This window comes from Mauremys reevesii, linkage group 3, assembly GCF_016161935.1.
Source record: "Mauremys reevesii isolate NIE-2019 linkage group 3, ASM1616193v1, whole genome shotgun sequence".
Classification (NCBI taxonomy): Eukaryota; Metazoa; Chordata; order Testudines; family Geoemydidae; genus Mauremys; species Mauremys reevesii.
The window spans coordinates 125759305-125783931 of NC_052625.1; the positions used below are offsets into that span (position 1 = coordinate 125759305).

The following is a 24627-nucleotide window of genomic DNA, read 5'->3' on the forward strand; positions in this document are numbered from 1 at the left end:
ATTGATAAACCCAATAAGATGGTGTAACTTTTCAACGTTTCAATTTGTTTTTAACTTTAGAGTATGTGAGCTTTTACAAGGTGGAGCCATAATGAATAAATTTTACCAGCCTCATGAAGCCCATATTCCCTACCTCCTGCAACTGTTTATAGACTACAACCTGTATGGAATGAATTTAATAAACCTGGCTGCTGTCAAATTCAGAAAGGCAAAGAGAAGAAGTAAGGTGTTTATTTCTCAAGGCTAAATTATGAATAATTGTCTTGTAGGTTCAAACCACTACTTCCAAATGGAATAACATTAGGATTCCAATTTTGCCATTGTTTGCTCTGTCTTAAATACAGTTGTGTATTATCTGTGTACTGTATATTGTTCGTTTATAGCTTTGCCTTCTTCATCAAAATTCACTTTGATCTTTCTCTCATTGTTCTAATTTGTGCATGTTTTCTGGACTTAAAGAGCAAAATAGAATGGGGAAAGGGCCACCTAGAGACTTGAGCTTTTTGTGTAACTATCAAGGCATATGCTACCTATGACAGATGTGGATTTGAATGTCAAGTCACAAAAGTTAGGCACCTGTTTTCCAGTCCAAAATTATAAGGGAAGTTTTTTCAGCTTGTACCACAGTTTTTCTTTAGTTGAAGAATTCATGTAGAGGTTAATTGATTGATTGCATTGTTTAAATACTTTTGGTGTTCATTCTTTGTTGTGCCCTAGTTCCTTTGTGGTTTGTTCTTTATTGTAGTGGCACATTCATAAAGTTATAGCTAGGTTTTGTTATTCTCCTCTGACAACATTTTTAAGGAAAGTGCTTTTAATTAATTATACCACTGCTGTTTTCTCCAGGTTGAAATTTGAAATGCATACGTCTGAGAAAGGGAGACATTTTTAACTCTCCTTTTGAAAGATCAGTTTGGCATGTTGTACTTTTGGGTAACATCAAAGTCCTATGACATAAAAGTATAATTTGCAAATGATTAATCCATAATGTGTTAAATGCTTTTAGTATTTTGATGGGTCGGGAGAAAGGGAGAGACAAAATGACTGAGATTTAGAAAATAACTACTGTCCATTTGCAGTGCATTACTTAAACAAAAATGTAGAGTTGTGTATTTATCTGTCAGAGCTACAAAATAATGAGAGTTTAAAGGAATTGTTACAAATTATTTGCATCAGAAATGGTAAATAGTAATCTATATGATTTTAAATTGTCGTTCCCTTTTTATTTTTACACACTCTCTCTCTCTCTCTCTCTTTCTCTCTCTCTCAAATCAAGACATTTTAAATCACCAAGTGGAAAGTGTTGATTTAAATCAACTTTTTCTTTTTACTTCAGTTAGGATGGTAACTGGAATTTAATTAAACACACAAAACAGTATATAATTTTTTTTTATTAAACAAAACAAGCCTTTAATATAGTACATGACATATTGTGCCATATTTATGAAGCTTGATGTTAAAAGTTCGATATTTTCCCTGATTCTTTCTGTATATTGAAAAGCAGCCTTTAACTCAAAAGTTTTAGATAGAGGCCCATGGATTCAGCATATATATTTTTTATTTAAATGTTTTTAAGAGATTATCATGAGTTTAGGCCTAAACATATTTGAATTAAATTCGGATTTCATTTTAAATTAGTTTATTTTAAAAAATTAAAAAATATAGTTTAAACAACAAAATAAAAAAAATTGATTTAAATAAAAAAATCTGACTTAAAAAAAATCATCACTTTTTATCCACCCTGAGACAGACAAACACACCTGTTATGAAGCCCCTTATAGCCATTTATTGTAAATGCATCTAAAAAGCTCTTGGAACACTTAACCTTTCCACGTTCAGGAATAATTCCACCCTCTTGCTGTTCTATATGTGTGGAGCAGTGGGAGGTCAGAGGACTGCAGCTCAGCTAAGGAGAAAAGATCTTCAGGGGGAATAATCTAAGGGGCCCTACATCCAGTCATTGGGAGGAATAGGGGAGAAGCAGGATCAGGTACTTGCATTCTCCCCAAGATACCAAAAGAGCCTCACAGAGGCAGGCAAATAAGGTGTAAGGCAGTGTTCCCTCTAATTTTTTAAGTCCGTGTGCATAATTCATTTTGTTATGTGCACCAATATAGAAGTGATGTGTGGCGGGGTGGGGCTGAGGGGTTTGGAGTGTGGGAGGGTGCTCAGGGCTGGGGAAGAGGTTGGGGTGCGGTGGGGTGAGGGCTCTGGCTGGGGGGGGTGCGAGCTTGGATGGGGCCAGGGATGAGGTGTTTGGGGTATGGAAGGGGATTCAGGGCTGGGGCAGAGGGATGGGGTGCAGGGGGTGAGGGTTCTGGCTGGGATGGGGCCAGGGGTGAGGGGCTCAGGGCTGGGGCAGGGGGTTGGGATGCGGGTAGTAACCCCACTACATTTTCCAATATTAAAGCAACATGCTGTTCTCCTTCAGGTTCATCATTTTTAAATGACAAAATCATGACTGTAGTCTCCTCTTGAGGTAGCCTGGATGTACAATAGAGGCTCAGAATCCCATCAATTTTACACTGAGCAGGCTCTCCTGCATCATGTGGGAAACTAATGAACAGCCTTCAATGTGGCATTTTAAGCCTACGTCTGATGGGAAGGGAGGAAAGAAGCTAAGAAAAAGACAAAACAGTTGCTGAGATAGAACTGCCAATGACAGAAAAGATGGAGTCAAGGGGAAACACTGAGAAACTTCTGCAGAACAAGGGAAATAGAAATAGAGAGAGGCTGGTGGAAGTGGAACAAATGGTACCCTGGATTGCTAAAATCACTAGGAGTTGGGGGCTCCATTTGTGGGATGGGCTCTAGGATGGGGATGAGGGGTTTAGGGTGTAGGCTGCCCTGGAGCTGCAGGGGGGAGAGAGGACTCTCCCCAAACCCCTCTCTTGGGGGCAGGTGAGAGGCACCTCTCCCCAGCAGCTCCGGCTGGACTGGTCTGGGGGAGTGGCACCTCTCCCCGGCCATGGCAGCTCTGGTGGGGCTGGGCCGGGGGAGGGGCACCTCTCCATGGCCGCAGCAGCTCTGACAGGACTGGCTGGGCTGGGCTGGGGCAGGGGCACCTCTCCCCACCTGTGCGGCCCTTGGTAGCCTGCTCCACGGCTGCGCAGCTTACAGGGAACTTAGGTGTAGGGAACACTCTCTTCTGTCCTCCCTTCAGAGGTCTACTTGTCTAAATGTGGGGAGAGGAAAACAACATTCAGATGTCACACTTGGCTTGTAGGTGGGTTAAAGAGTTGTGGCAAGTTTCATTACCTGTGGAAACAAGTCTTCAGGGCTCTAATCTCTTTCTCTGCCTCTTGCTTCAGACAGGCTCTGGCTAGCCTCTCAGTTCCTTGTCAGGTCTGCTATTTTTAGTCTATCACCTGGAAGGGTGAACAAAAAACACCTGTGTCAGGCTAGCCCCTTAATTTCTCTCCCACCTTTAAGTTTGAGAGATCTAGTTCCTGAATGGAGGAGAGGTTGGAAGGGGAGAATGGGGGTAGCCAAATGAAGCACATGCCCGTTTCTTCTTCCCCTGTGGGCAGTACCACAGATTGTCCTGGCAGGGAGTAGCAAATCCAATATCAGTCCTGTACCTAACTGTGTTTGTGGGAATCAAACCAAGATGGCTGATTTAAACAGGCAGTCCTGCTACTCAGATAGCTGTACCATTTTGGAAGTGTGATTGCTAAATAGGCAGATCCATGGTGAGGAGCAATGTGGTATTCTCAGACCTTGCCTGCATATGTCTGGAGGAAGTAGGTATGTCTGTTCCCTCCTTCTCACTGGGGTATATTAGTGAGGGGGACGGTGCCCCCTGCCATACCTGCTGAAGACCTGGAGTCTTCAGGAATTGAGTTTCCTCTTTTGCTATGAACCCTAGGGGTTCTCGGACATTGTTGTAAGGCAGAGGTGGGCAAACTATAGCCCGGGGGTCAAATCAGGCCCTCAAGTTCCTGCTGCGGAGCAGGGTCCAGGAGCTCCACTCCACGTATGCTCCCGGAAGCAGCAGCATGTCCCCCTTCCAGCTCCTACATGTGGGGCAGCCAGAGGGCTCCGCACACTGCCCCTTCCCCAAGCAACCACGGGCAATGGGAGTTGCAGGGGCAGAGCCTGCAGATGGGGCAGTGCACAGCAGATCCGCCTGGCCGTGCCTCCGTGTAGGAGCCAGAGGGGGGACATGCCACTGCTTCCGGGAGCTGCTTGAGGTAAGTGTTGCACAGAGCCTGCACTTCTGACTCCCTCCAGCGCCCCAACCCCTTGCCCCCTCCCTAAGCCCCATTCTGCCCTCCGAACCCCTCGGTCCTGCCCTCCTGCACCCCAGAGCCTGCATCCCCAGCCAGAGCCCTCCACCCTCACCCCAACCTCCTGGCCCCATCCCAAGAGCCCGCATGGCCAGCTAGAGCCCTCACCCCCTCGTGCACCCCAACCCCCAGTTTCGTGAGCATTCATGGCCTGCCATACAATTTCCTTACCCAGATGTGGCCCTCGGGCCAAAAAGTTTGCCCACCTCTGCTGTAGGGGCTAGACTTTATTCCAGGAGTGGAAAGAGGACTATAGGGGTGCCCCTAAATCTTCACATATAACTTCTTTAAAAGACTCAGATTGGGTTATTACTGAAAGTGACCCTTACTTTTTTCATTTATTTGCAAATGGAGGTTGTTTAAAAAAAAAAAAAAGTAGGGGCAAGAATGCTTTAAAACCATTATTGTTTCAAGAAAATACATTTTCAAAATAAAATTCTATTTTTCCTAGTACGTGGTCTACAGGTAAAATGTTTATTAAATACTTATTTAGCAGATTCAGTACTATACCTTTAAAACATAAATGCTTACTGAGTCCTATTGTGTGTGTATTTGAAAATGTGTATGAAGCTCATCATTTCTCTAAATGATGCATGGTGAGTATCAGTGAACATGCAACTAATTTTGGAGAAGAAAAAAAGTATTTACATTCATCTAAGTATATATTTACCCAAGGGACTGACACTTGTCTCCTGGATCAGTAATAGATCTTTGTCAACAAATATGGAAGATTTTGTTGTTGAAGGCTATAAATTAAATTTAAAAAAAACTGTTGGTGTGTGCCACAAGCCAATAAAAGCTGAGAAAATCCCAAATCCAAGCTGATCTTTAGTGCGGAAGTGGGAGACTTGACTAATCTTTTTAGAGTGTGTTTTTGCTGTTGTCAAAAAGCAAAACTGTTGCTTCTAGTGCCACTGCCTGTGTGTGCTTCATTGTCCTTCCTCTGAAGAGTTAAGTTCCAGAAGGAGACCAAGGGGAGGTAGTAAATCTTCAGAGGGCACTTCCCTCAACTTGACCCTGGAGCACAATTCCTTAAACTGAAACCTCTGAGCAAACTAATACAGTCCTTTCTTTATCTGCAGGTCAGACACCATCTGCTTTCACTGCAGATTTCTACTTACTGTTATGGACACCACATCTGGAATACATTGTGTATTCTCTTTCCGTTCAGGGCATAAGACAGATGAAAAGTGCTAAGTAATGTTTAGAGTTTTATCTGGTATCTGATTTCTATTGGGAGCTTGGCTGAGACCTCAGGCATTTGGGAATCTTTAGGGAGGTTAGATCAGAGATGACAAATAATTTCCCTGGAAGCGCACTTAAAAAGCAAAAAAGAAAAGTAGTTTACAGCTTTAATTTTAATGATTTCATCATATGCTGTGAATACTTGTTTTTCTTTTTTAGTGTGTGTCCACGTGAAGCTATTCATAGGTAGAGAAATTATGAGTAAGGTAAAGGGTAGTATGATTCCTTTTTGAAGCCTATGTTGTAAAGCATTTCTTTCCTTCTTTCAAAGCATTCGTATTGCTAGTGCAAACCTATAACTTTAAAAGGGTAATTAAGTGTGCAAATAAAAATGTTAAGTATTGTAAAACTAACATGCTTCCTTATATGTTTCTGGTTTTAGGTGATACTTTAGGTGGAATTGGATGTTACAAAGATCATTTGCCAGAAAATTCCATTACTGGAACTTTTTTTCGATGGGAAGAGGATGAAATACCAAGGTCAGCATGTCTAAACAACTTTAAAAAAAAATACACTAATATGTAGAGAAGACAGAAACTTACAGGCAGTTAAATATATTCATCCTGAATGACCTCTGAATTCCAGTGTTTAATTTTAATTATCCCAGTATGCCATTTTTCTTTGTGCAAAGAATGCAAAAATTAGTCATGACATAGGTAATAATTTTGTGTTACTTTAGTTTTGTATGACGAGGACTCATTTAACCATCATCTCTTCTTCAGGATTTTGTTACTTGGTTGTAAAAACTCACTGTAGTATAAAACTTGAAATGCAAATGTAAAATTTAGGTGTCAGTTATTTTTAAAATAAACTTTCCAATTATTGACATTTGATTAAAGATCAGATAAAAAGTTATTTCAGAGAATATTTACCTCTTCATTGATAAATTCACATTTTTGTAATCACCACTTAGCTGCTGTTTCCTAAAGACAGCAGCAACCATTCAGAGCTTTAAAGTCTCTTGCACTCTTCTAGTCTTCCATGAATTTCCCAGTCTTTAGTCAGTTGCTTGTAAAGATGGTTGCAACAGCTTTACAGAAGTTTGTGTGTTCTCCAGAAAAGAAAGATGAAAAAGAGAGTGGAAAATACCTTGTGCTGCTTAGAGCTATTTAATGTACCACAGCAGGTTCAATCCCTGAGCCACCTTCTAAACTTTTTCACAGGTCTTGTATCTGCTCACATTATCAGAAAGCTTGAGATCATTCCTTTCCTTTCAATCCTCTTTGAGTGGCTTCTGCATATTCCTACTTGTATGGATCAAGGTACCTGTGATGTGACCTTCCAGAATCTTCTGGTGTGGACTGTGTTGGTGCCACTCATCTCTCCCTCCTCACTGGACGAAGGATTTTGAGGGTATAAAGGGAGTGACGTCAACCATTCTTCAGTTCCTTCTAATCCTTTATGGTGCAGTGAGCTTGAATCATATGTGATGTTCTCAATATTTCTTTTATCATTTTTTATTTCTTTCTGCCCTTTGAGGACTATTTTTATCTATAGTTAGTCCGCTTTTCCGAAGAGAAGAAAGGCGGGTGCCTGTAGCGCCTCAGAGATCATCTGAACCCACAAAAGTGGAAGAGCCACTTCATATTCCTGTTGATGTATGAGCCTCTTTAGGTTTGGTTGACTAAGACTGGCCATCTGTAAATCCAGCATCAACTTTGGAGATCCACTCACTATAGCATCTAGTTGCCTGGTTTAAGTAGCACCACAGTCACTGGATTAGTCCTGGCTGACCAAGTTCAGTGCCAGGGATCCATCATTCCTTGACTTTGGAGAACCACTTGCTACAGTGCAAGTGTGGTACTAGGGGTCTAGCATTGTCAACTATTCAGATCTATTAAATGCACACATTCAAGAATTGAGAGCTTTTACAAATATTCTCTGCCAATTCAGCTTATTCCTTATGCATCCATCCTTATGCATTTTAATCAGATCACAGGACAAATCATTGGCCATTGTCCTTGTGACAGATGCGATGGACACATGGAATATTTAAAGACTATTATATCAACTTTATAAATGTTATACATATCTTTATTTAGTGATTGTATTCCTGACTAAATAGGGGAGCTAAAAGTTTTCCTGCAGGAACTAAAAACACTGAGCGGATAATTAATGTACATCCCTAATGCAGGTAACAATTCTGTGGAAGTGTCACTCCTGCCCTCCCCTTACAACTTCTGTCCTGGGAAATAGCATATACTGGTTTGACTTGGTTCAATAGGCCTGCATACAAAGCACTGTAAACTGTATAAAGAGACTGCTCTTCTCAGGAAGCGGGTCACTAGTCCTCAATCCAAGAACTGACATTAGACTTGTGACCAAGAGAGGCAGACCATGTGGAGTATGTAAAGTACTTTAAATCCTAGCAGTCTCCATATGGAAGACGGATGACTGCCCGGTAAGCTACATTTGCATAAGCTGTTTATTGTTTTTTAAGATGTGTTATCTCTGTAATGCTTTTAGTCTGCAATAATAATACTTTGCTTTATAAAAGTTGACTGGTCACTGGCTAACTCTGTCATTTCCCCTGAGAGAACAGAAATGCAGGTTCAGAAATAAAGGTCCTGTACTAAAGTCAGACCTGCTGAGATAATCGCAGTGAATTGCAGGAGTCTGCAGCCTAAGTCCCTGATCTGAAGAAAGAGGATTGTGGGATCCTGCCTGGAGAAAGTTGACTGTTAGAGGCCTGAGAAGGTACCTAAGTGGAGTACCTTCAAGAAGGCTACAAAGGGATCAGAGATTCAGTAACCCTGGGAACTGGCAGTCCTGGTCAGCAGTTGGTGATAGGGAAAGCAAGATCTCTGGAAGAAATAAGCTGAATTGACTGGAAGGGCATCTCAAAGCCCTGCAAGTTTTCTGTGTCACAGGAAAACAAAATACAGTAGTTACTGATCTCAGTCATCAGTCAGTCTATCCAAGGAATGTGGCATGTAAAACATGAGAGTTCAGATTTTAGAAGCTGGCCACAAGTGCCAAAAGTAGTGAATCTTCTACTCCAGATGTAGTTTTTCAAGAGTATTCCTCATTCTGGTGGAACAGATTTTAGGTGCACAAGTTTTCTTTCTTCCTTTTTAAAGCAGAAATTTTTAAAGAAAAATAAAAACGACAGAGCTTTGCTGTAATAATGCCTCCAAACTGGCAACGGAGGTCATGATATGTGAACCCAATACAGGTGTTACAGGTCTTGCTATTCCCTTATTTGCAGATCTACCTTGTCAGGGGGCATATCTTCACCTAGAAAAAGATTTGTGCTTTCTGCTTAGTTAGTAAAGCCAGCCATACGGATTTTTTTAGTGTAGATGATTGAATCTGAGGGTTTTCATTTGGCCAAGAACTAAACATGACAATGGTCTGAGGCCAATGGCTTGCTGTTTTTAAGTCCTGCACCAATTTCAAAATATCACTGCTGGTGGAAGGAACTAGTAACCATGTTAACTTCTGATATTTCACTAACCACTACAGATATTAATGAATACTATATACCCGTCTTTCTCCTCCTTTACAGATTGGTGGCCCCTTATACAAAGTCAAAAATTTTCACAATCCCCTGACGTTTTCTATAATAGCAAAAGTAAAAAATGATTCAGTAAGTCTATATAATACAATTACTCCTACAGCTACTAAATTTGACCTCTCAAACTTTGAAGTTTTGGTTGTCCAAAAGTTATTCTCAAAACTTTATTTCTTTTGCTTTAGAGCTGTAAAAATTTGTTCAAAGCCTCACAGGACTCCTGTTGCCCTTGCTGACTCTTTACCCACTCTCCCTTGTCCCCCTTTTCAGGAGTTGGCTACCCATGGTTGAGAAGTAGTGCAATACACCATTGGAAAAACAAGAGTATTTAGCTTTAGTTCCGAGTCTGTGAGATATTAAACAGAAAATCACAATGCTCTGATTTCTATCATACCCTACCTCCACTTTCAGTTCTCACCTGACAGTGTATATCTTGAGAATTATTACAGCTTAAACTAAAGCTATATGCCATTTAAAAAATGTAGACACCTAGATTTCAAATGGCTTTATGCAAAAATAATAAAAAAAAGTTGTCTTTCACACTCTATCAGAATAATTTTATTCTAAAGTATTTATATCACTAAAGATACTGAAAAAATATGTATTGAATGTCAGCTATTGAAACTTTTCAGTATTTCAACAAAATTCAAAAAGTTAGTATTTTCTAGAAGTGAAAACTGCAGTAAAAGGACAAAGTCATTTGAGAGGCAGCTAGAGTCCCATGCTGCTGTTGATGCAATAAGCAGTTCCTCATCAGGAGATTCTTCATCAGGAAGTACAAAGACCTATTTATGTAATGTGATAAAGATAGTTTGATATTTTCTCCACTTAACTCAGGTGTGCCTTTGTAGCGTTTCTTGGACTTGGAAAGAGGAATTGTGCATAATAACAGCAGCAATGGACTTGAGAAACCTTTAGACTTTGCAGTAGTTCACCTTGCACAAAGACACAAATCCGCTCTTTAAGTCTTATTGAACCATTGAAGTTTTACTTAACTAACAACCAATAATACTGCAAATTTTGAGGAAAAAAATTGAAATAGCAGATGCTGAAAAATGTTAAGGTCTTATATTTCAAAACCTGCCAGAACTAAAAACAATTTGCCAATCCATTATAAATACTTTAATGTCTAATAAAGTTTTCTAAGCAATGGTCCTGGACCAGTGATCAGAGAGCATTTTCAATGCTTGCTGGTGGCACTTTGTGTAAGTGATAATAACTAGGAATTGTCCCTGCACATCTACTTTTTCTGGAAGTGTAACTATCTGGAAAATTTGTTTTACAGTTTTGGTTTTAATAGAAATTGTGATAATCCTGTGGCAGTCTGATTAATCACAGAATGATCCAGGTATGTCGAATGGGATTTATTTTGGAGGACGGTATATTTTGGAGCTTAAAAAAGCTTATAGTGTCCCATTAAAATCCCAATGTAGTATACTGCCCTATATCTATATGCATACATTAAAGTGTAAAGAAGATGGAAATGGCATGGTCTATGATACATATCCACTGCTTTAGACTAGAAATCTGTGCTTAAATAAAATTGAGGCATAGCAGGAGACCTTGATTTATCAGGGAATTCTGAAGATCTCCTAACTGTTGCTTATCTGCTGTCTATAATTTAAACTTAGTGTTAACCCTATGAATTTTGGCTCTCATGTGGTGTAAGATGCAGCATCACACCCATCATTTTTAATATTTTGAAATTGAATCTACTCTTCTTGTTAACCTCAACTTGGTTTATCATCTATTGTCTTTATGTTACCTCTTCCCAAGACTCTAGTTTAGTTGGGCTGAGATTACTTAGTTATTCTGAGCACACAGATAGGCAGGAGAGAAAATAGTAAAATTTTCCCATTTAAAAAAAAAATTCTTCTGGTGAAAACAGCCACAAAAATCCATAATAAGATCAAGCACTCTGTCCATCACTCCGATTCATAGAGTTTAAGGCCTGAAGGCACTATTATAATAATCTATTCTGGCCTGCTTAATACAAGCCATAGAATTTTATCAAGTGATACCTACATCAAGCCCAGAACTTCTGGTTGAGTTAAAGCATATCATTTTAGAAGGACATCCAATCTTGATTTGGAGACTACAAGTGATGGAAGATCCAAAACATATCTATGTAAATTGTTCCAATAACTATCAGTTAGCCAGGTTAAATCAATTTAATATGTGCTGCATTGATTTTTGTATAGTTCTAATTTTTTAATCAGAATGTTGTACAGTACTAAGTCAAATGGTTACATTGACTATCATATGCTGCTTTAATTACATCTGTTGTGCATGTCCACACAACACTCCTTTTGTCAGCGGAGCCCATCCCCAGTCAGTGTTCTTGCATCGACAAAGAGAGCGTTGCATCATGGGTAGCTATCCCACTGTGCAACTGGCCACTCTCTGCCACTGGGAGATCTCAGATTGAATCGCAATGCATCATACAGACATGCTCATTTTCCAGTGATGCAGTTCTTTCCATCCCATCGTTCCACGAGTTTCTGACTTAGTTTCATGCTGTTTTTAAATGGCCTTTTAAACTGTACGCCCGTGATCTCTGCCTGAAAGCATGGATCCTGAACTGCTGACCAGTCTGATGATGAGCATTAAGAACGCAATATAGATAGTCCTACAGTATTTCATGAGCTGGGAAATAGAGAATCTGTGGTTCCTGCCCTGCTGTGTGTAATGAAAAGAAACAATTCAAGATTGCTGCTGCTATTCACGGGCCAGCTGCACATGGTGGACTGTTGGTATTGGGCTTGGGAAACAAGCTCTGAGTAGTGAGCGCGCATCATGGTGCATGTATGGGATGACGAGCAGTGGCTGCAGAACTTTTGGATGCGCAAAGCCACCTTTCTGAAACTGTGTGCAGAACTCGCCCCTGCCCTGCAGCACAAGGACCACCAGAATGAGAGCTGCCCTCACAGTGGAAAAGCGAGTGGTGATTGCTGTGTGGAAGCTAGCAAATCCAGACTGCTACCAGTCAGTCACAAATCAGTTTCGGTTGGAAAGTGTGCTGGGCTGTTAATCGCCTTCTGCTATGAAGGACTGTAACTCTGGGTAATGTGCATGAAATAACTGATGGTGTTGCAGCAATGGGATTCTGTAGCAGGGCAATAGATGGAATGCATATCCCAATTTTGGCTCCAGACCATCTTGTGATGGATACATCAACTGAAAGGGCTAGTTCTTCACAGTCTTGCAGGCACTGGTGGATCACCAGGGCCATTTCACGGACATCAATGCGGGTTGTTCAGGGAAAATTCAAGATGCATGCATCTTTAGGAACACTGGACTATATAGAAAGCTGCACACTGGGATTTCTTTCCAGAAGATTGCTTTGGGGGCTGGGCATATGCCCATAATGATCTTGGGAAACGCCACCATCCCCTTGCTCCCATGGCTCATGGAAGTAAGGGGGAACCGAGACACAAGCAAAGAGCGCTTCAACAACAGGCACCGAATGACTGTTGAATGTGCCTTTGGCAGATTAAAAAGTCACTGGCGCTGCCTTTTTGGCAGGTTAGACCTCACCAAGGAAAATATTCCGATGGTCATCACAGCCTACTGTGCATCGCATAACATTTGCAAAGCAAAGGGGGAAATGTTTTCCTAGGGGTAGAGTGATGAGATGAATCGGTTGGCTGCTGATTTTAAGCAGTCAGATACCAGGGCAATTAGGGGGGCTATTTGAATCAGGGAGGCTTTGAAGAAGTATTTTGACAATGTGTCACAGTAATGTGTCTTTGTGATGCATTCAACCAGGCAGTGTTTAGTTGCTGCCTTGAATGATCCCTGTAATGCTTGCCTCTTGAAAAATAACTAAAAACTACAAATGCGAAACAAGATTTAAAGCAATGATGTAAATCAAGGTTTCCTGATTTAAATCATGATTAAAATCAATGATTTATTCACTCTGATATAAAGTATCCATCCTGGTTACACAAGTTATCCTGCATATTCTTACTAAAAATTGGCAGAAATTAGTTTTTTCCAGTCCTCTGGAGCTAGCTCAGTATTCTAAAATTTGTTAAATATCAACATCAATGGATGAGAGTGTTACTCAGTCAATTTTTAAAACTCTTGGTGCAAATTATTGGTTTCTGCATATTTTAAAAATGTTTAACCTTACCATTTTCTGTTTAACATGCTTCCCAGTTACTTTTAGAATAGGTAATATTTATCACTGTAAGTTGTGAATATATCATCCAGCTTCTTTCCAAATACAGAACAGTAATATTTATTGATTCTGCCTTTTCTGCATCATGATGATCTCTGAAGGGCCTTTCCTGCCATGAACCTGGATTAAGGACAGAACATCAGTCTTAAATTTGAAATTCCTGTTCTTTCTCTTTAACAGAAATTGTATTATTTTCATAGAGAACTACGCTCAGATACCAAGAAGCACTTCTAACCACATAAAAATTTAATTATATCTGACATAAGATTTCATAGTCAATTTACTGGATTAGTGGTAATGTGATAAACTACCCAGTTTGATTTACAGTCTAGAGAATGCGTGAGTAACAGGGTTTGAGAATCTTTCAGAAAGTGTGCCCAGCCCCTTAAGTGAGAAAGTATCTATCTTACATTAACATGAACATAAAAATGGCCATACAGGGTGAGACCCGTGGTCCATCTAGTCCAGTATCCTGTCTTCCAACAGTGGTGGCCAGTGCCAGATGCTTCAGAGGGAATGAACAGAACAGGGCAATTATTGAGTGATCCATCCCCTCTTGTCCACTCCCACCTTCTGGCAGTCAGAGGCGCGGGGACACCCAGAACATGAGATTGCATTCATTTCCAGTCTGGCCAATAGCCATGGATAGACCTATCCTCCATGAATTTATCTAATTCTGTTTTTAACCCAGTTATATTTTTGGCCTTCACAACATCCTTTGGCAACAGGTTGACTGCATTGTGTGAAGAAGTACTTCCTTTGTTTGTTTTAAACCTGCTGCCTGTTAATTTCATTGGGTGACCCCTGGTTCGTGTGTTATGTGAAGGAGTAAATAACACTACCCTATTCACTTTTTGCACACAATTCATGATTTTATAGACGTCCATCATGTCCCTCCTTAGTCTTCTCTTTTCTAAGGTGATCAGTCCCAGTCTTTTTAATCTCTCCTCCATATGGAAACTGTTCCATATCCCCAATAATTTTTGTTGTCCTTTGTACTTTTTCCAGTTCTAATATATCTTTTTTGAGGTGAGGCAATCAAAATTGTACGAGTATTCAAGGTGCGGGTGTACCATGGATTTATATAGTGGCATTATATTTTCTTTCTTCTTATCTGTCATTTTCCTAATGGTTCCTACAATTCTCTTAGCTTTTTGACTACTACTATACTTAAGTGGATCTTTTCAGAAAACTATTCACAATGACCCAATGATCTCTTCCTTGAGTGGTAACAGCAAATTTAGACCCCACCATTTTGTATGTATAGTTGGGATTATGTTTTCCAGTGTGCATTTATCAGCATTTAATTTCATCTGCCATTTTGTTGCCCAGTGACCCAGCTTTGTGAGATCCCTTTGTAACTCTTCTCAGTCAGCTTTGGACTTAACTATCTTGAGTAATTTTGTATTGTCTGCCAACTTTGCCACTTCACTGTTTATCCTTTTGTCCAGATCACTTATGAATATGTTGAACAGCATTGGTCCAAGTACAGATCATTGGGTGACCACACTATTTACCTTTCTCCACTGAGAAAACTGAACAGTTATTCCTACCCTTTTGTTTCCTATCTTTTAACCAGTTATTGATCCATGAGAGGACCTTCCCTCTTATCCATGACTGCTTACTTTGCTTAAGAGCCTTTGATGAGGGATATTTCTATAGCTAATTATAGAGCAAGCCTGATAAGAAGAGCAGTATGGTGTATTTTGCCTTAATCAAAATATTGATGACTACTATACACAGCTTTGAGAGGTTTATGTGCACAATGGTGTGTGTGTGTGTGTGTGTGTGTGTGGGATTGCATATTTAAAATGTGGAATTGGGGGGATAATTTGAAACTCAGAGTTGCAACATCCCAGAACGGGTGTGGGAGAGATAATTTAACAATTATTTTTTACCCTTCTGTTAGCAGCAATTAACCTAATGAAAACAGACCCCCTTTTGATGCTGACAATATGATAACCAAGTATCTCCCTCCTACTTTTTAAAATAATTTAACCATCAGAAGAACTTTAATCATTTGATTGGAAAACTACTGCAGATGACACTAAACTGGGAGGAGTGATAGATACACTGGAGGGTAGGGATAGGATACAGAGGGACCTAGACAAATTAGAGGATTGGGCCAAAATAAATCTGCTTAGGTTCAACAAGGACAAGTGCAGAGTCCTGCACTTAGGACGGAAGAATCCCATGCACTGCTACAGACTAGGGACCGAATGGCTAGGCAGCAGTTCTGCAGAAAAGGACCTAGGGGTTACAGTGGACGAGAAGCTGGATATGAGTCGACAGTGTGTCCTTGTTGCCAAGAAGCTAATGGCATTTTGGGCTGTATAAGTATAGGCATTGCCAGCAAATGGAGGGACGTGATCATTCTCCTCTATTCTGTATTGGTGAGGCCTCATCTGGAGTACTGTGTCCAGTTTTGGGCCCCACACTACAAGAAGGATGTGAAAAAATTGGAAAGAGTCCAGAGAAGGGCAACAAAAATGATTAGGGGGCTGGAGCACATGACTTATGAGGAGAGGCTGAAGGAACTGGGATTGTTTAGTCTGCAGAAGAGAAGAATGAGAGGGGATTTGATAGCCGCTTTCAACTACCTGAAAGGGGGTTCCAGAGTGGATGGATCTAGACTGTTCTCAGTGGTACCAGATGACAGAACGAGGAGTAATGGTCTCAAGTTGCAGTGGGGGAGGTTGGATATTAGGAAAAACTTTTTCACTAGGAGGGTGATGAAGCACTGGAATGGGTTACCTAGGGAGGTGGTGGAATCTCCTTCCTTAGAGGTTAAGGTCAGGCTTGACAAAGCCCTGGCTGGGATGATTTAGTTGGGGATTGGTCCTGCTTTGAGCAGGGAGTTGGACTAGATGACCTCCTGAGGTTCCATCCAACCCTGACATTCTATGATACACTCTTTTTTTCTTTAATGTTTAAGCCATTGTTAATGAAAGAATAAATTGGTTTTCAATCACTGATGCTAGGTCTGGGTATGTAACAAATGAAGTATGCAGTCTCCCCTCCGTCCTCTTCATTTTATTAAACTTGTACCAAATGTATTAATACCAAGCCACTTGACTGTTCCATTTGATTTACAAAGTTCTGAAAAGACTAATAGTCCTGATGTACTTACTACAATTCATAACTGAATTTAAAAATGCAGTGGGGAAAACATTAATCTCAAATACTATGGTGTAACTAGTTAATTAGATCCATAATAGCCCCATAAGAAAAGAGAATGCTACTAACTGGTACTCATATCAGCATGACAAACTTTTAGATACAGTGTTGCAAATTCATTTATGTTTCATTTTAAAGGATAGCAAAATTAATGAAGGGGAAATGTTATCATTATTACTTTTATCTTCAACATTATAGCATTGTTTAAATGATGAAATCGGCAATTATGCTGAGGTCTGATGTGGATCTGAAGTGTGGAGGTCATCCTTTTTAGAACCATCAGGAATTCATCATTTGAAACAAGAAGTTACAGACCTGCAACTTGTGTTTGACTCTGTCTATTTAAAGGGAAAATATAGAACACTTGTAAATCCTAGATAAACTTCTCATATCGCTGAAATCTCAAATATTTCTTTAAGTAACTGTCCATTCTACTAAAAGTTGTATGGAAGGGAATTTGTGGTTATTTGGAAATCTATTCATGCTTGGGATGTTCTCTTTCTATATTGCTACCAAAGCAGAGACTGTTCTTTTGTTGTCTCTTTTAAAATCTATTTGTAGAGTTATCTATTGTATGTTCTTTTTAAAATAAAAAAACTGGAAGTTATGCATTTCTTCCAAGTGATAGGAGATAATGTTGCCATGTGCATAATGGTAAACAGTCTGTATTAAGGGTCAGTTTCTAGGTTCCTGTCCACTGGTGTATTTGGCTTTAAATGTTTAGAACTGTTGTCTGGTTCATACCAACAATAGAGACTGCAATATATTATTAAGGGGATATTCCCTTTTTCAGATGAGCTGTTTAACAGACATCTTTACATCAGTTAGAGAAGAATTGAATGGAGTTCTATTTTAGATCCCAGGATATTTCCCCAAAATAAGGAAATAAGTGATATTTTAACCAAGATTATTTCTCCATAAGTGGAAGAGGAATATAGGTGACAGTGCTAACGTGGCTATAGCTTCACGTCTGTTTGCTATATAAATAGCCCTCCCAAAGCAAGGTATTTGGTTTCCAATGCTTTTATTATAGAAGCTAGTGCTTAATGACTACTGTTGCCTTTGTAATCGTGCTACTGATAACAAATTCATGGATTAGGTATTCCAAAGCAGTTCATAAAGTGTGTAGAAGTGCTATTTCTGGGTCCCAGTTCTGCTGGCACAAAACAGATGTGTAGCTTCTCTCAAGAAAATTAGACCAAATAGCAGCCAATGACAAGTTCACATTTTGATAACCTTCAGCTAACTTCACAGACTTCCCCTTTTCTCTCCTCAATCTTTTTCCTGTCTCCTAAGAAAAAGAACATATTACAATCTCTGCCTTTTGGAGCAGTAAAGCTTGTTGTTGTTGTTTTTACTTGCAGGCCTTGTTATTTTTGGCGTGGGGAGGTAGCATGAGCTCAGGGTACAAGAGGAGAGGGCAAAAAGTTGCACTGGTTTAAAAGCACCTTCAGCCTATTTTAGCAGACCCCCTCTGCTGTGGCTCAGGCCTGCATTCTGAAGTTTCTGATGACATGCCAAAGCACTGGGCCATAGCTTCCATGCCCTTCACCTGGGAGCTTGCACCTTGGGGGACTCAGACCAGCTGAACTCTCTCACACTGGATTTGGAAGGACCTGTTGGTGGACTCACCTTCCTTCTTCTCTACAACATAGATAGAATCAGGATAAGGAAGAGATGCTACCTCAGTATTTTATACCTTGATAAATCAGGCCTTTTCTAGAATTTAGTTTCAGGGAGAGGGGAGCAAGAATTCCTGCAAAGAAGTTGTCTTAATTGCTCCCCAGCAGAGCAGATCTTCATAGGCTATCTGGGTATGACTTTATCAGAAGGGAGTTTGTATGTGAACCAGCTTTTGTTCACATTCCCTTGAACCTTCTAGGCTGCTGGCTCTTTTTAAGGTGGAGCTCAACAGATGGAATCTGAGGTGAATAGTTTTCAGAGAACATTTCAGTAAAGCAATGATGACCTTTGCTTCCTAGAATATTTTCTCTTGGGAGATGGGTCCAAATATCAATTTATTTGTCAACTCTAAGTCTTTACTCCTTAGTATTTTGTATGCTGACTGTACAGCTAATATGTTTGAGGTGTTTAAGAAATTCACATTTCTTCTATGGTCATATTGCCATGGATATGATCATTAAGAAGCAATGTTCTCTTAGATGGTTTTTTGAGAGGTCAGTAGCATTTCTGCTCTTACTGCTTTTGTAACAGGGCCAAGCATTTCCTTCAGTTCTATATTTGTAAATGCCAGATCATGATTTCCAGGGCAGCTGTCAAGTATGGACAACTAGCAGCTTGTATCTATGATATGACATATAGCTTCTTGAGCTTTGGTAGCTGTCAGTTATGTAGTAACTTCTATCTTAGGCTTTCAGAGAGTATTGCAAACATTGAGTTAGGCCTCACAAGTCCATTGTGAGGTAAGATTAATCAAGGCTCTCTTTGCGCCCGAGAAAGAAAATATACAAGTAGACTGGCTCATTCATCAGAGAATTCACCCAGGCAATGTGTCTTGGAGAATGGCATATTCCAGTTGCAAGTGGCTTTGTGGGGCCTTATCCAAATAGATCTGTTCAATAAAAGGCACAGCAGGAAAGTGAACATGTTCTGCTGCAGTGTCCAAACCATCAGGCAATAACAGGATCCATTCCTGATCTCATACTAGACCTTTTCCTAGCCAGTAGTCCTTAGTATGTTTAGTTGGTTTGGGGCCCTGGTAGTTTCTTTTTACTTGATTGTTTCTTGTTATATTATCCCAGAGAAGCAGTTTATTTATGTGGGGTTTGGGAAATAGGGCATCTTTTGCATTGTTTTTCTTTACACTTAATGGAAAATGCTGAACCAGTCCCTACCTGTTTTGCACTATAGAACTCTGACCCAGAAAGGAGAATTTTCTTACTGCTAATTCCTTTCTGGCTCCTGCATTCCACCAACATGGATTCTGTCCAAACTGATGAGAGAGCAATGGAGGGAATAGTGTTACTCTAGATGAAAGGTGACAAAATGAGAGCTGCTTACTAGCTGCTCCCCTGCCTAATCTGCCTATAAAAAGGAGCTATTCTCTGTTCTAAGTGGAATCAGCATCCCAGAAAGAAATTAGCAGTAAGAATATTCTCCTATTAAAAGCAAATTCTATTCAAATATGTACCCGGTTATTTTCACATTTGAAATCCATTTAAAAGTATCACTGCCACAGTATTTCAGAAATGGCATCTTCGCTTCCTCCTCGAAAAATGACCTCGGTATTTGGAGACCTGAATGTATCCAAATTAGAAATAGGTATGTGTTTGTTGATTTAAAAACTGATAGTGAGTGGCAATAATAACTGATAGTTACGTTGACTGAATTAGCATAGTAATTTTTTCCCTGCAAGTATTTTGGTTGCCACTCCAAGTAAGAGAGAGAGTTAAGTTTTCTTGTGACATTTTAAAAATATTATCAAATTAACCCATCTGACTGTGTGATATTTATTTTATTACAGCTCTTTAATATTAGATGGTGTTGAACCACAGAGTACCTGCGAATTGGAGGTGGATGCAGTAGCTGCTGATATTTTAAATCGATTGGATGTTGAAGGTGAATTGCTAATTATTCTGTATGTAATTCTCTTCAGGGCAGGGATTTATACTGTCATGTTATTATAATGTCTAGCACAATACGGCTGAAACCCTGATTGAGGCATCTGATATACTGCATGCAATATAAATACACCTCTACGCCGATATAACGCTGTCCTCGGGAGTCAAAAAATCTTACTGTGTTATAGGTGAAACCGCGTTATATCGAACTTTGATCCGCCAGAGCGCTGCTTATATCCGAATTTGTGTTATATCGGGTCACGTTATATCAGGGTAGAGGTGTAATAAGGTGCTCAGATACTCTAGTGATGGGCAGCAGTACAAAACGCTATGATAAACAAGAACTATAAAATGGAAATTGGAGAGAGGAGAAAGCAGGTGATTAGAAGATTAGCCAAGCATCACAGGAACAACACAGAATCTCGGTAATGGGGCTCAGTAGGCTTTTTTGGCCTGTAAGAAAAGGATGTAAAATTCCAGTTATTTTGGTTCTTCTGCATCTTGTTTAATGACTGCTGAATTAACATTGGCATGGGTGCCAAAAAAAGCTATGCTTTTGTCCACACAACTAAGTAGTAAGAGACTTCAAAAGCAAGGGGTACTAGGGAATAAATAGAGGAATTATGCCAGAACTTTGCATTATACCAGTATGTCTAGGCAAGGTATGACTTGCAATGAACAGCGGTGGACTGATGTGGCAAATGCTATTAGTGGAACAATATGCCATTGTCATAGTTATTTAAAGAATTTGTTTCTTCACCCTGACAACCTTTCCTTGATGTATTCTGGCATATTCCAGCCCAGATTGGCAGGAACCCTGGTTTGCAAGCTATATGGGAAGATGAAAAGCAGCGCCGGAGAGAGAAGAATGAATCGTCTCAGATTAGTCCATCTGATTCACAAGGTAAATGAAGTGTACAGTGTTGTGCAGTTTGTCTATAGAACATTTTTATAGGAGAGGTGAATAGGATACAGAGCTGAAGTTAATGTATTAAGTTTCAGGTTTTTTGAGATTTATTGTTTTTATTTTATTGAAAGAGCATTATCCAATGTTTGTATTTTAAAATATGGAAGATTTGATTCAAAATCATATTAATTAACAGAATATATTATACACAGCACAGGTTGCTGCCTGTGCTGTGTATAATAAAGTTAAGGTTGCCTGACACTTTCCCTTATAATACCCTATATTCAGTTGCTTATAACTTTGTCAGACTTAAACCATTTGGACTGATGTTTTCCAGGCTATGGGTGTCTGCCTAAGACTGATTTTTCTTTTTTTGGAGAAGTTTCAGTTAAAACAATGTAGTTATTTCTCAGAACCAGGTTAGGAGAAAAATACATTGTTTTGGTCATGTTAAAAATTAATTGCACAGGGAAAACTGTACTCTTGGAATTAATCAAGGTTGTGCAGTGAATGAGACTGTTCTCGGATGGGGCAAAAGGCAGAACTGCAGCAACTTTCTGGCAGAACCTTTTTCTGCACAAAAAATTAAAAATATGCACAGTTAATTGATTCTGCACATGTGCAGTGGCACAGAATTCCCCCAGAAATAATAGCTGCATTGGTTATGGTTGTACTGTCTTTCTTTGGTTTCTGATCACAATTGTAACACTCAAATTTGAACTAGTTTTAAGCAAATATATTTTTTCAAAAGATTATTAGTGAGTTGCTAATTTAAGCGATCATCCTAGCAGTCATACACAAGTCACTTTGTGTTGATAGATCAGAATGAAAGCTCCAAATAACAAACCTTTTTTTTTTAATAAAAAAATCTTAAAGATCGTGGATTTGTGCCAACAACAGAGAGTGAAAAAATCTTTCAAAAGAGACTTAAGGAAATCCTCAAGCAAAATGACTTCTCTGTGTAAGTGGTCAGCCATTTCCCATGATTTATAACCTTTTGTACTAACCTGAATAGTCATTTTAAAGATTTTTTTTTTAAATTAAATAGAACATTGTCAGGCTCAGTGGACTACAGTAATGGATCAGAGGAGTTCTCTGCTGAGTTAACACTACATTCAGAGGTACTTTCTCCTAAAGGAGTTCCATGTTCACCAGCTAATATGGTGGAAGTGCACAAAGATAAGAAGCTGAACGCAGGTGAGTATTTTCAGTGACATTAATTTTAGGGACCAAGCCTTACACATTCACATATTTAGGCCATTGGAACTTTTTGCATGGATAAATTGAGCAGGATTTGACTCTTCGTTATAGACTGCCTGAACTAAACCGTACTTTTGCCCTCACTTTAGCTCCTTGTAACGCCAGTAAAGTAAACTCTTCACCAGGGGTCCTTAGGAGGCAGCTATGGCATCTCTTTATATGCACTTGGGTCCTCTCTGTGTCAGTAGCATACCTGACTAGGGAGCTAATTTTTCTTTGTGCTACCTGAGCAGTGCAAAGAATGTGAAGCAAGTCACAAAATCTGCAGGTTTTTCACCACCACAAAGACATTTTGTGGATCAAAATGTTCATAGTTGATAGAACCACAGAAACTTTTTAGAAGTCTTTTAAAATAATTTGTAAATACTTGAATGTTTAATAGCCACAAACTGATTTTTAGAAATTGTTTTGCTTTCATATTGAAACACCGATGTATATTACACCTTCAAGTTTTGTCTAATTTTTTAAAGAACCTAACAGGGATGCTAATAAAGAGGAGGACGTGCTTATTAATGAAGAAGCCATTTTAAACATCATGGAAAATAGTCAGTGTTTTCATCCACTGTCTCAGAGACTGAATCAGACTGCAGTTTTCAGTGAGTATAACCAAGACATGAATAATACATTCTTGGCAACTGTTGCATTCCCTCAGTGTATTTAGATCTGTACCAACCTAGAGGAAGGCAGACTCCTTACCCCAAGGAGTTTGCAGTTTAGAAGGTTGCCTTCCAGTGTCGACTTCTATAATCTCTCACCAATCCAGCTGGTTTGTAAAGACTGCTCTGCTGCTGCTGCCTCTCTAATCCAAAATGTCATTTTCCAGGTCAACCAACTAGAGGTGCTGGGAGGAGTTCCTGTTTCATATGTCTCTAAGAGGTGTGGGGATGCTTGAGGAGATTCTGGAGTTCCAAAATTTGGGTCAGAGAGAAGGGGGGCCTGGCTGGCCTGTTCTCTCCCCTGCCTATATTGCTCCCACTCTTCTCAGCTCTCTTCCTCTGGGTTTGGGGTGAGAGAGAACTCTCATATGCTGGCTTTAACAGACCAGCTCCCCGGAAGTATTGGTGGACGGTAATCAGAGAGACAAGTGGTGGGGATGGGAAGAATTTTCCCCAAGATAAATAGATAGAAAGGGATCTTGATAAATTAGAGGAATTGGAATTGAAATCAACAAGATGAAATTCAATACAGACATCTGAAAAGTACTGAGCTTAAGAAAGAATCAAATGCACAGCTACAAATAATAGGGAATAACTGGGTAGATCAGGGGTCGGCAACCTCTGGCACACAGCTCGCCAGGGTAAGCACCCTGACAGGCTGGGCCAGTTTATTTATCTGCCGCGTTGGCAGGTTCAGCGGACCATGGCTCCCACTGGCCGCGGTTTGCCATCCCAAGCCAATGGGGAACCTGTCAACGGGGCAGATAAACAAACTGGCCCGTCCCGTCAGGGTGCTTGCCCTGGCGAGCCACGTGCCAAAGGTTGCTGACCCTGGGCTAGATGTTAGTACTGATGAAAAGGATCTGGGGGTTATAGTGGATCACAAATTGAATATGAGTAGGGCCCTACCAAGGTCAGGGTCCACTTTTGTCAATTTCATGGACATAGGATTTTAAAAATAGTAAATTTCATGATTCCAGCTACTTAAATCTGAAATTTCAAGGTGTTGTACTTGTAGGGATCCTGACCCAAAAAGAAGTTTGGGAGGGTGTGGGGGGGTGGGTCACAAGGTTATTGTAGGCGGGGTTGTGATACTGCTATCCATAATTCTGCACTGCTGGTGGTGCTGTCTTCAAAGCTGGGCAGTTGGAGAGTGGTGGCTGCTGTCTGGGAGCCCAGCTCTGAAGGCAGAACTGCCACCAGCAGCAGCGCGGAAGTAAGGATGGCATGCTATGGTATTGCCACCTTTACTTCTGTTCTGCTGCCTGCAGAGCTGGGCCCTCAGTCAGCAGCTACCACTCTCTGGCCGCCCAGCTCTGGAGGCAGCAGCGCAGAAGTAAGGGTGGCATGGTATGGTATTGCCACTCTTACTTCTGTGCTGCTGCTGGTGGGGTGCTGCTTTCATAGCTGGGCACCTGGCCAACAGCCGCTGCTCTCCGGTCACCCAGCTCTGAAGGCAGCGCAGAAGTAAGAGTGGTGATTCCGTGACACCCTCTCCACCTAGAGTAACCTTGCAACCCCTCCCCCCCGCAACTCCCTTTTGGATTAGTCTCCTCCTTTAAATCTGTATAGTATAGGGTAAAAGCACACAAAAGACCAGATTTCAGGCGTGTTTTTCATGGCCGTGAATTTGGTAGGGCCCTATGTATAACACTGGCCACAGAATTTTACCCAGTAACGTCTGCATCATTCCCATAACTTCTGATTGAACTAGAGCATGATGAAAGGAGGAATATTTAACGGTTAAATGCCCCGTATTAGGGTCTCTAAATTGTTAATGGGGGGAGGCCAGATTTCACAGTCTGACGTGTTTTT

The 24627-nt window shown here is 40.3% G+C and overlaps 1 protein-coding gene across 2 annotated transcripts in view; it reads left to right on the top strand.

The window, feature by feature from the left end:
• The window catches only part of REV3L (REV3 like, DNA directed polymerase zeta catalytic subunit), a 231500-nt gene that overhangs the window by 123151 nt on the left and 83722 nt on the right, over window positions 1-24627 (top strand). For both annotated transcript variants that reach the window (XM_039529353.1, XM_039529354.1), the window contains exons 4-10: window positions 61-221; window positions 5917-6013; window positions 19893-19987; window positions 20789-20893; window positions 21773-21857; window positions 21945-22093; window positions 22627-22752. In XM_039529353.1, coding sequence (XP_039385287.1) covers window positions 61-221; window positions 5917-6013; window positions 19893-19987; window positions 20789-20893; window positions 21773-21857; window positions 21945-22093; window positions 22627-22752 — 818 coding nt within the window. The remainder of the gene's footprint in view (window positions 1-60; window positions 222-5916; window positions 6014-19892; window positions 19988-20788; window positions 20894-21772; window positions 21858-21944; window positions 22094-22626; window positions 22753-24627) is intronic.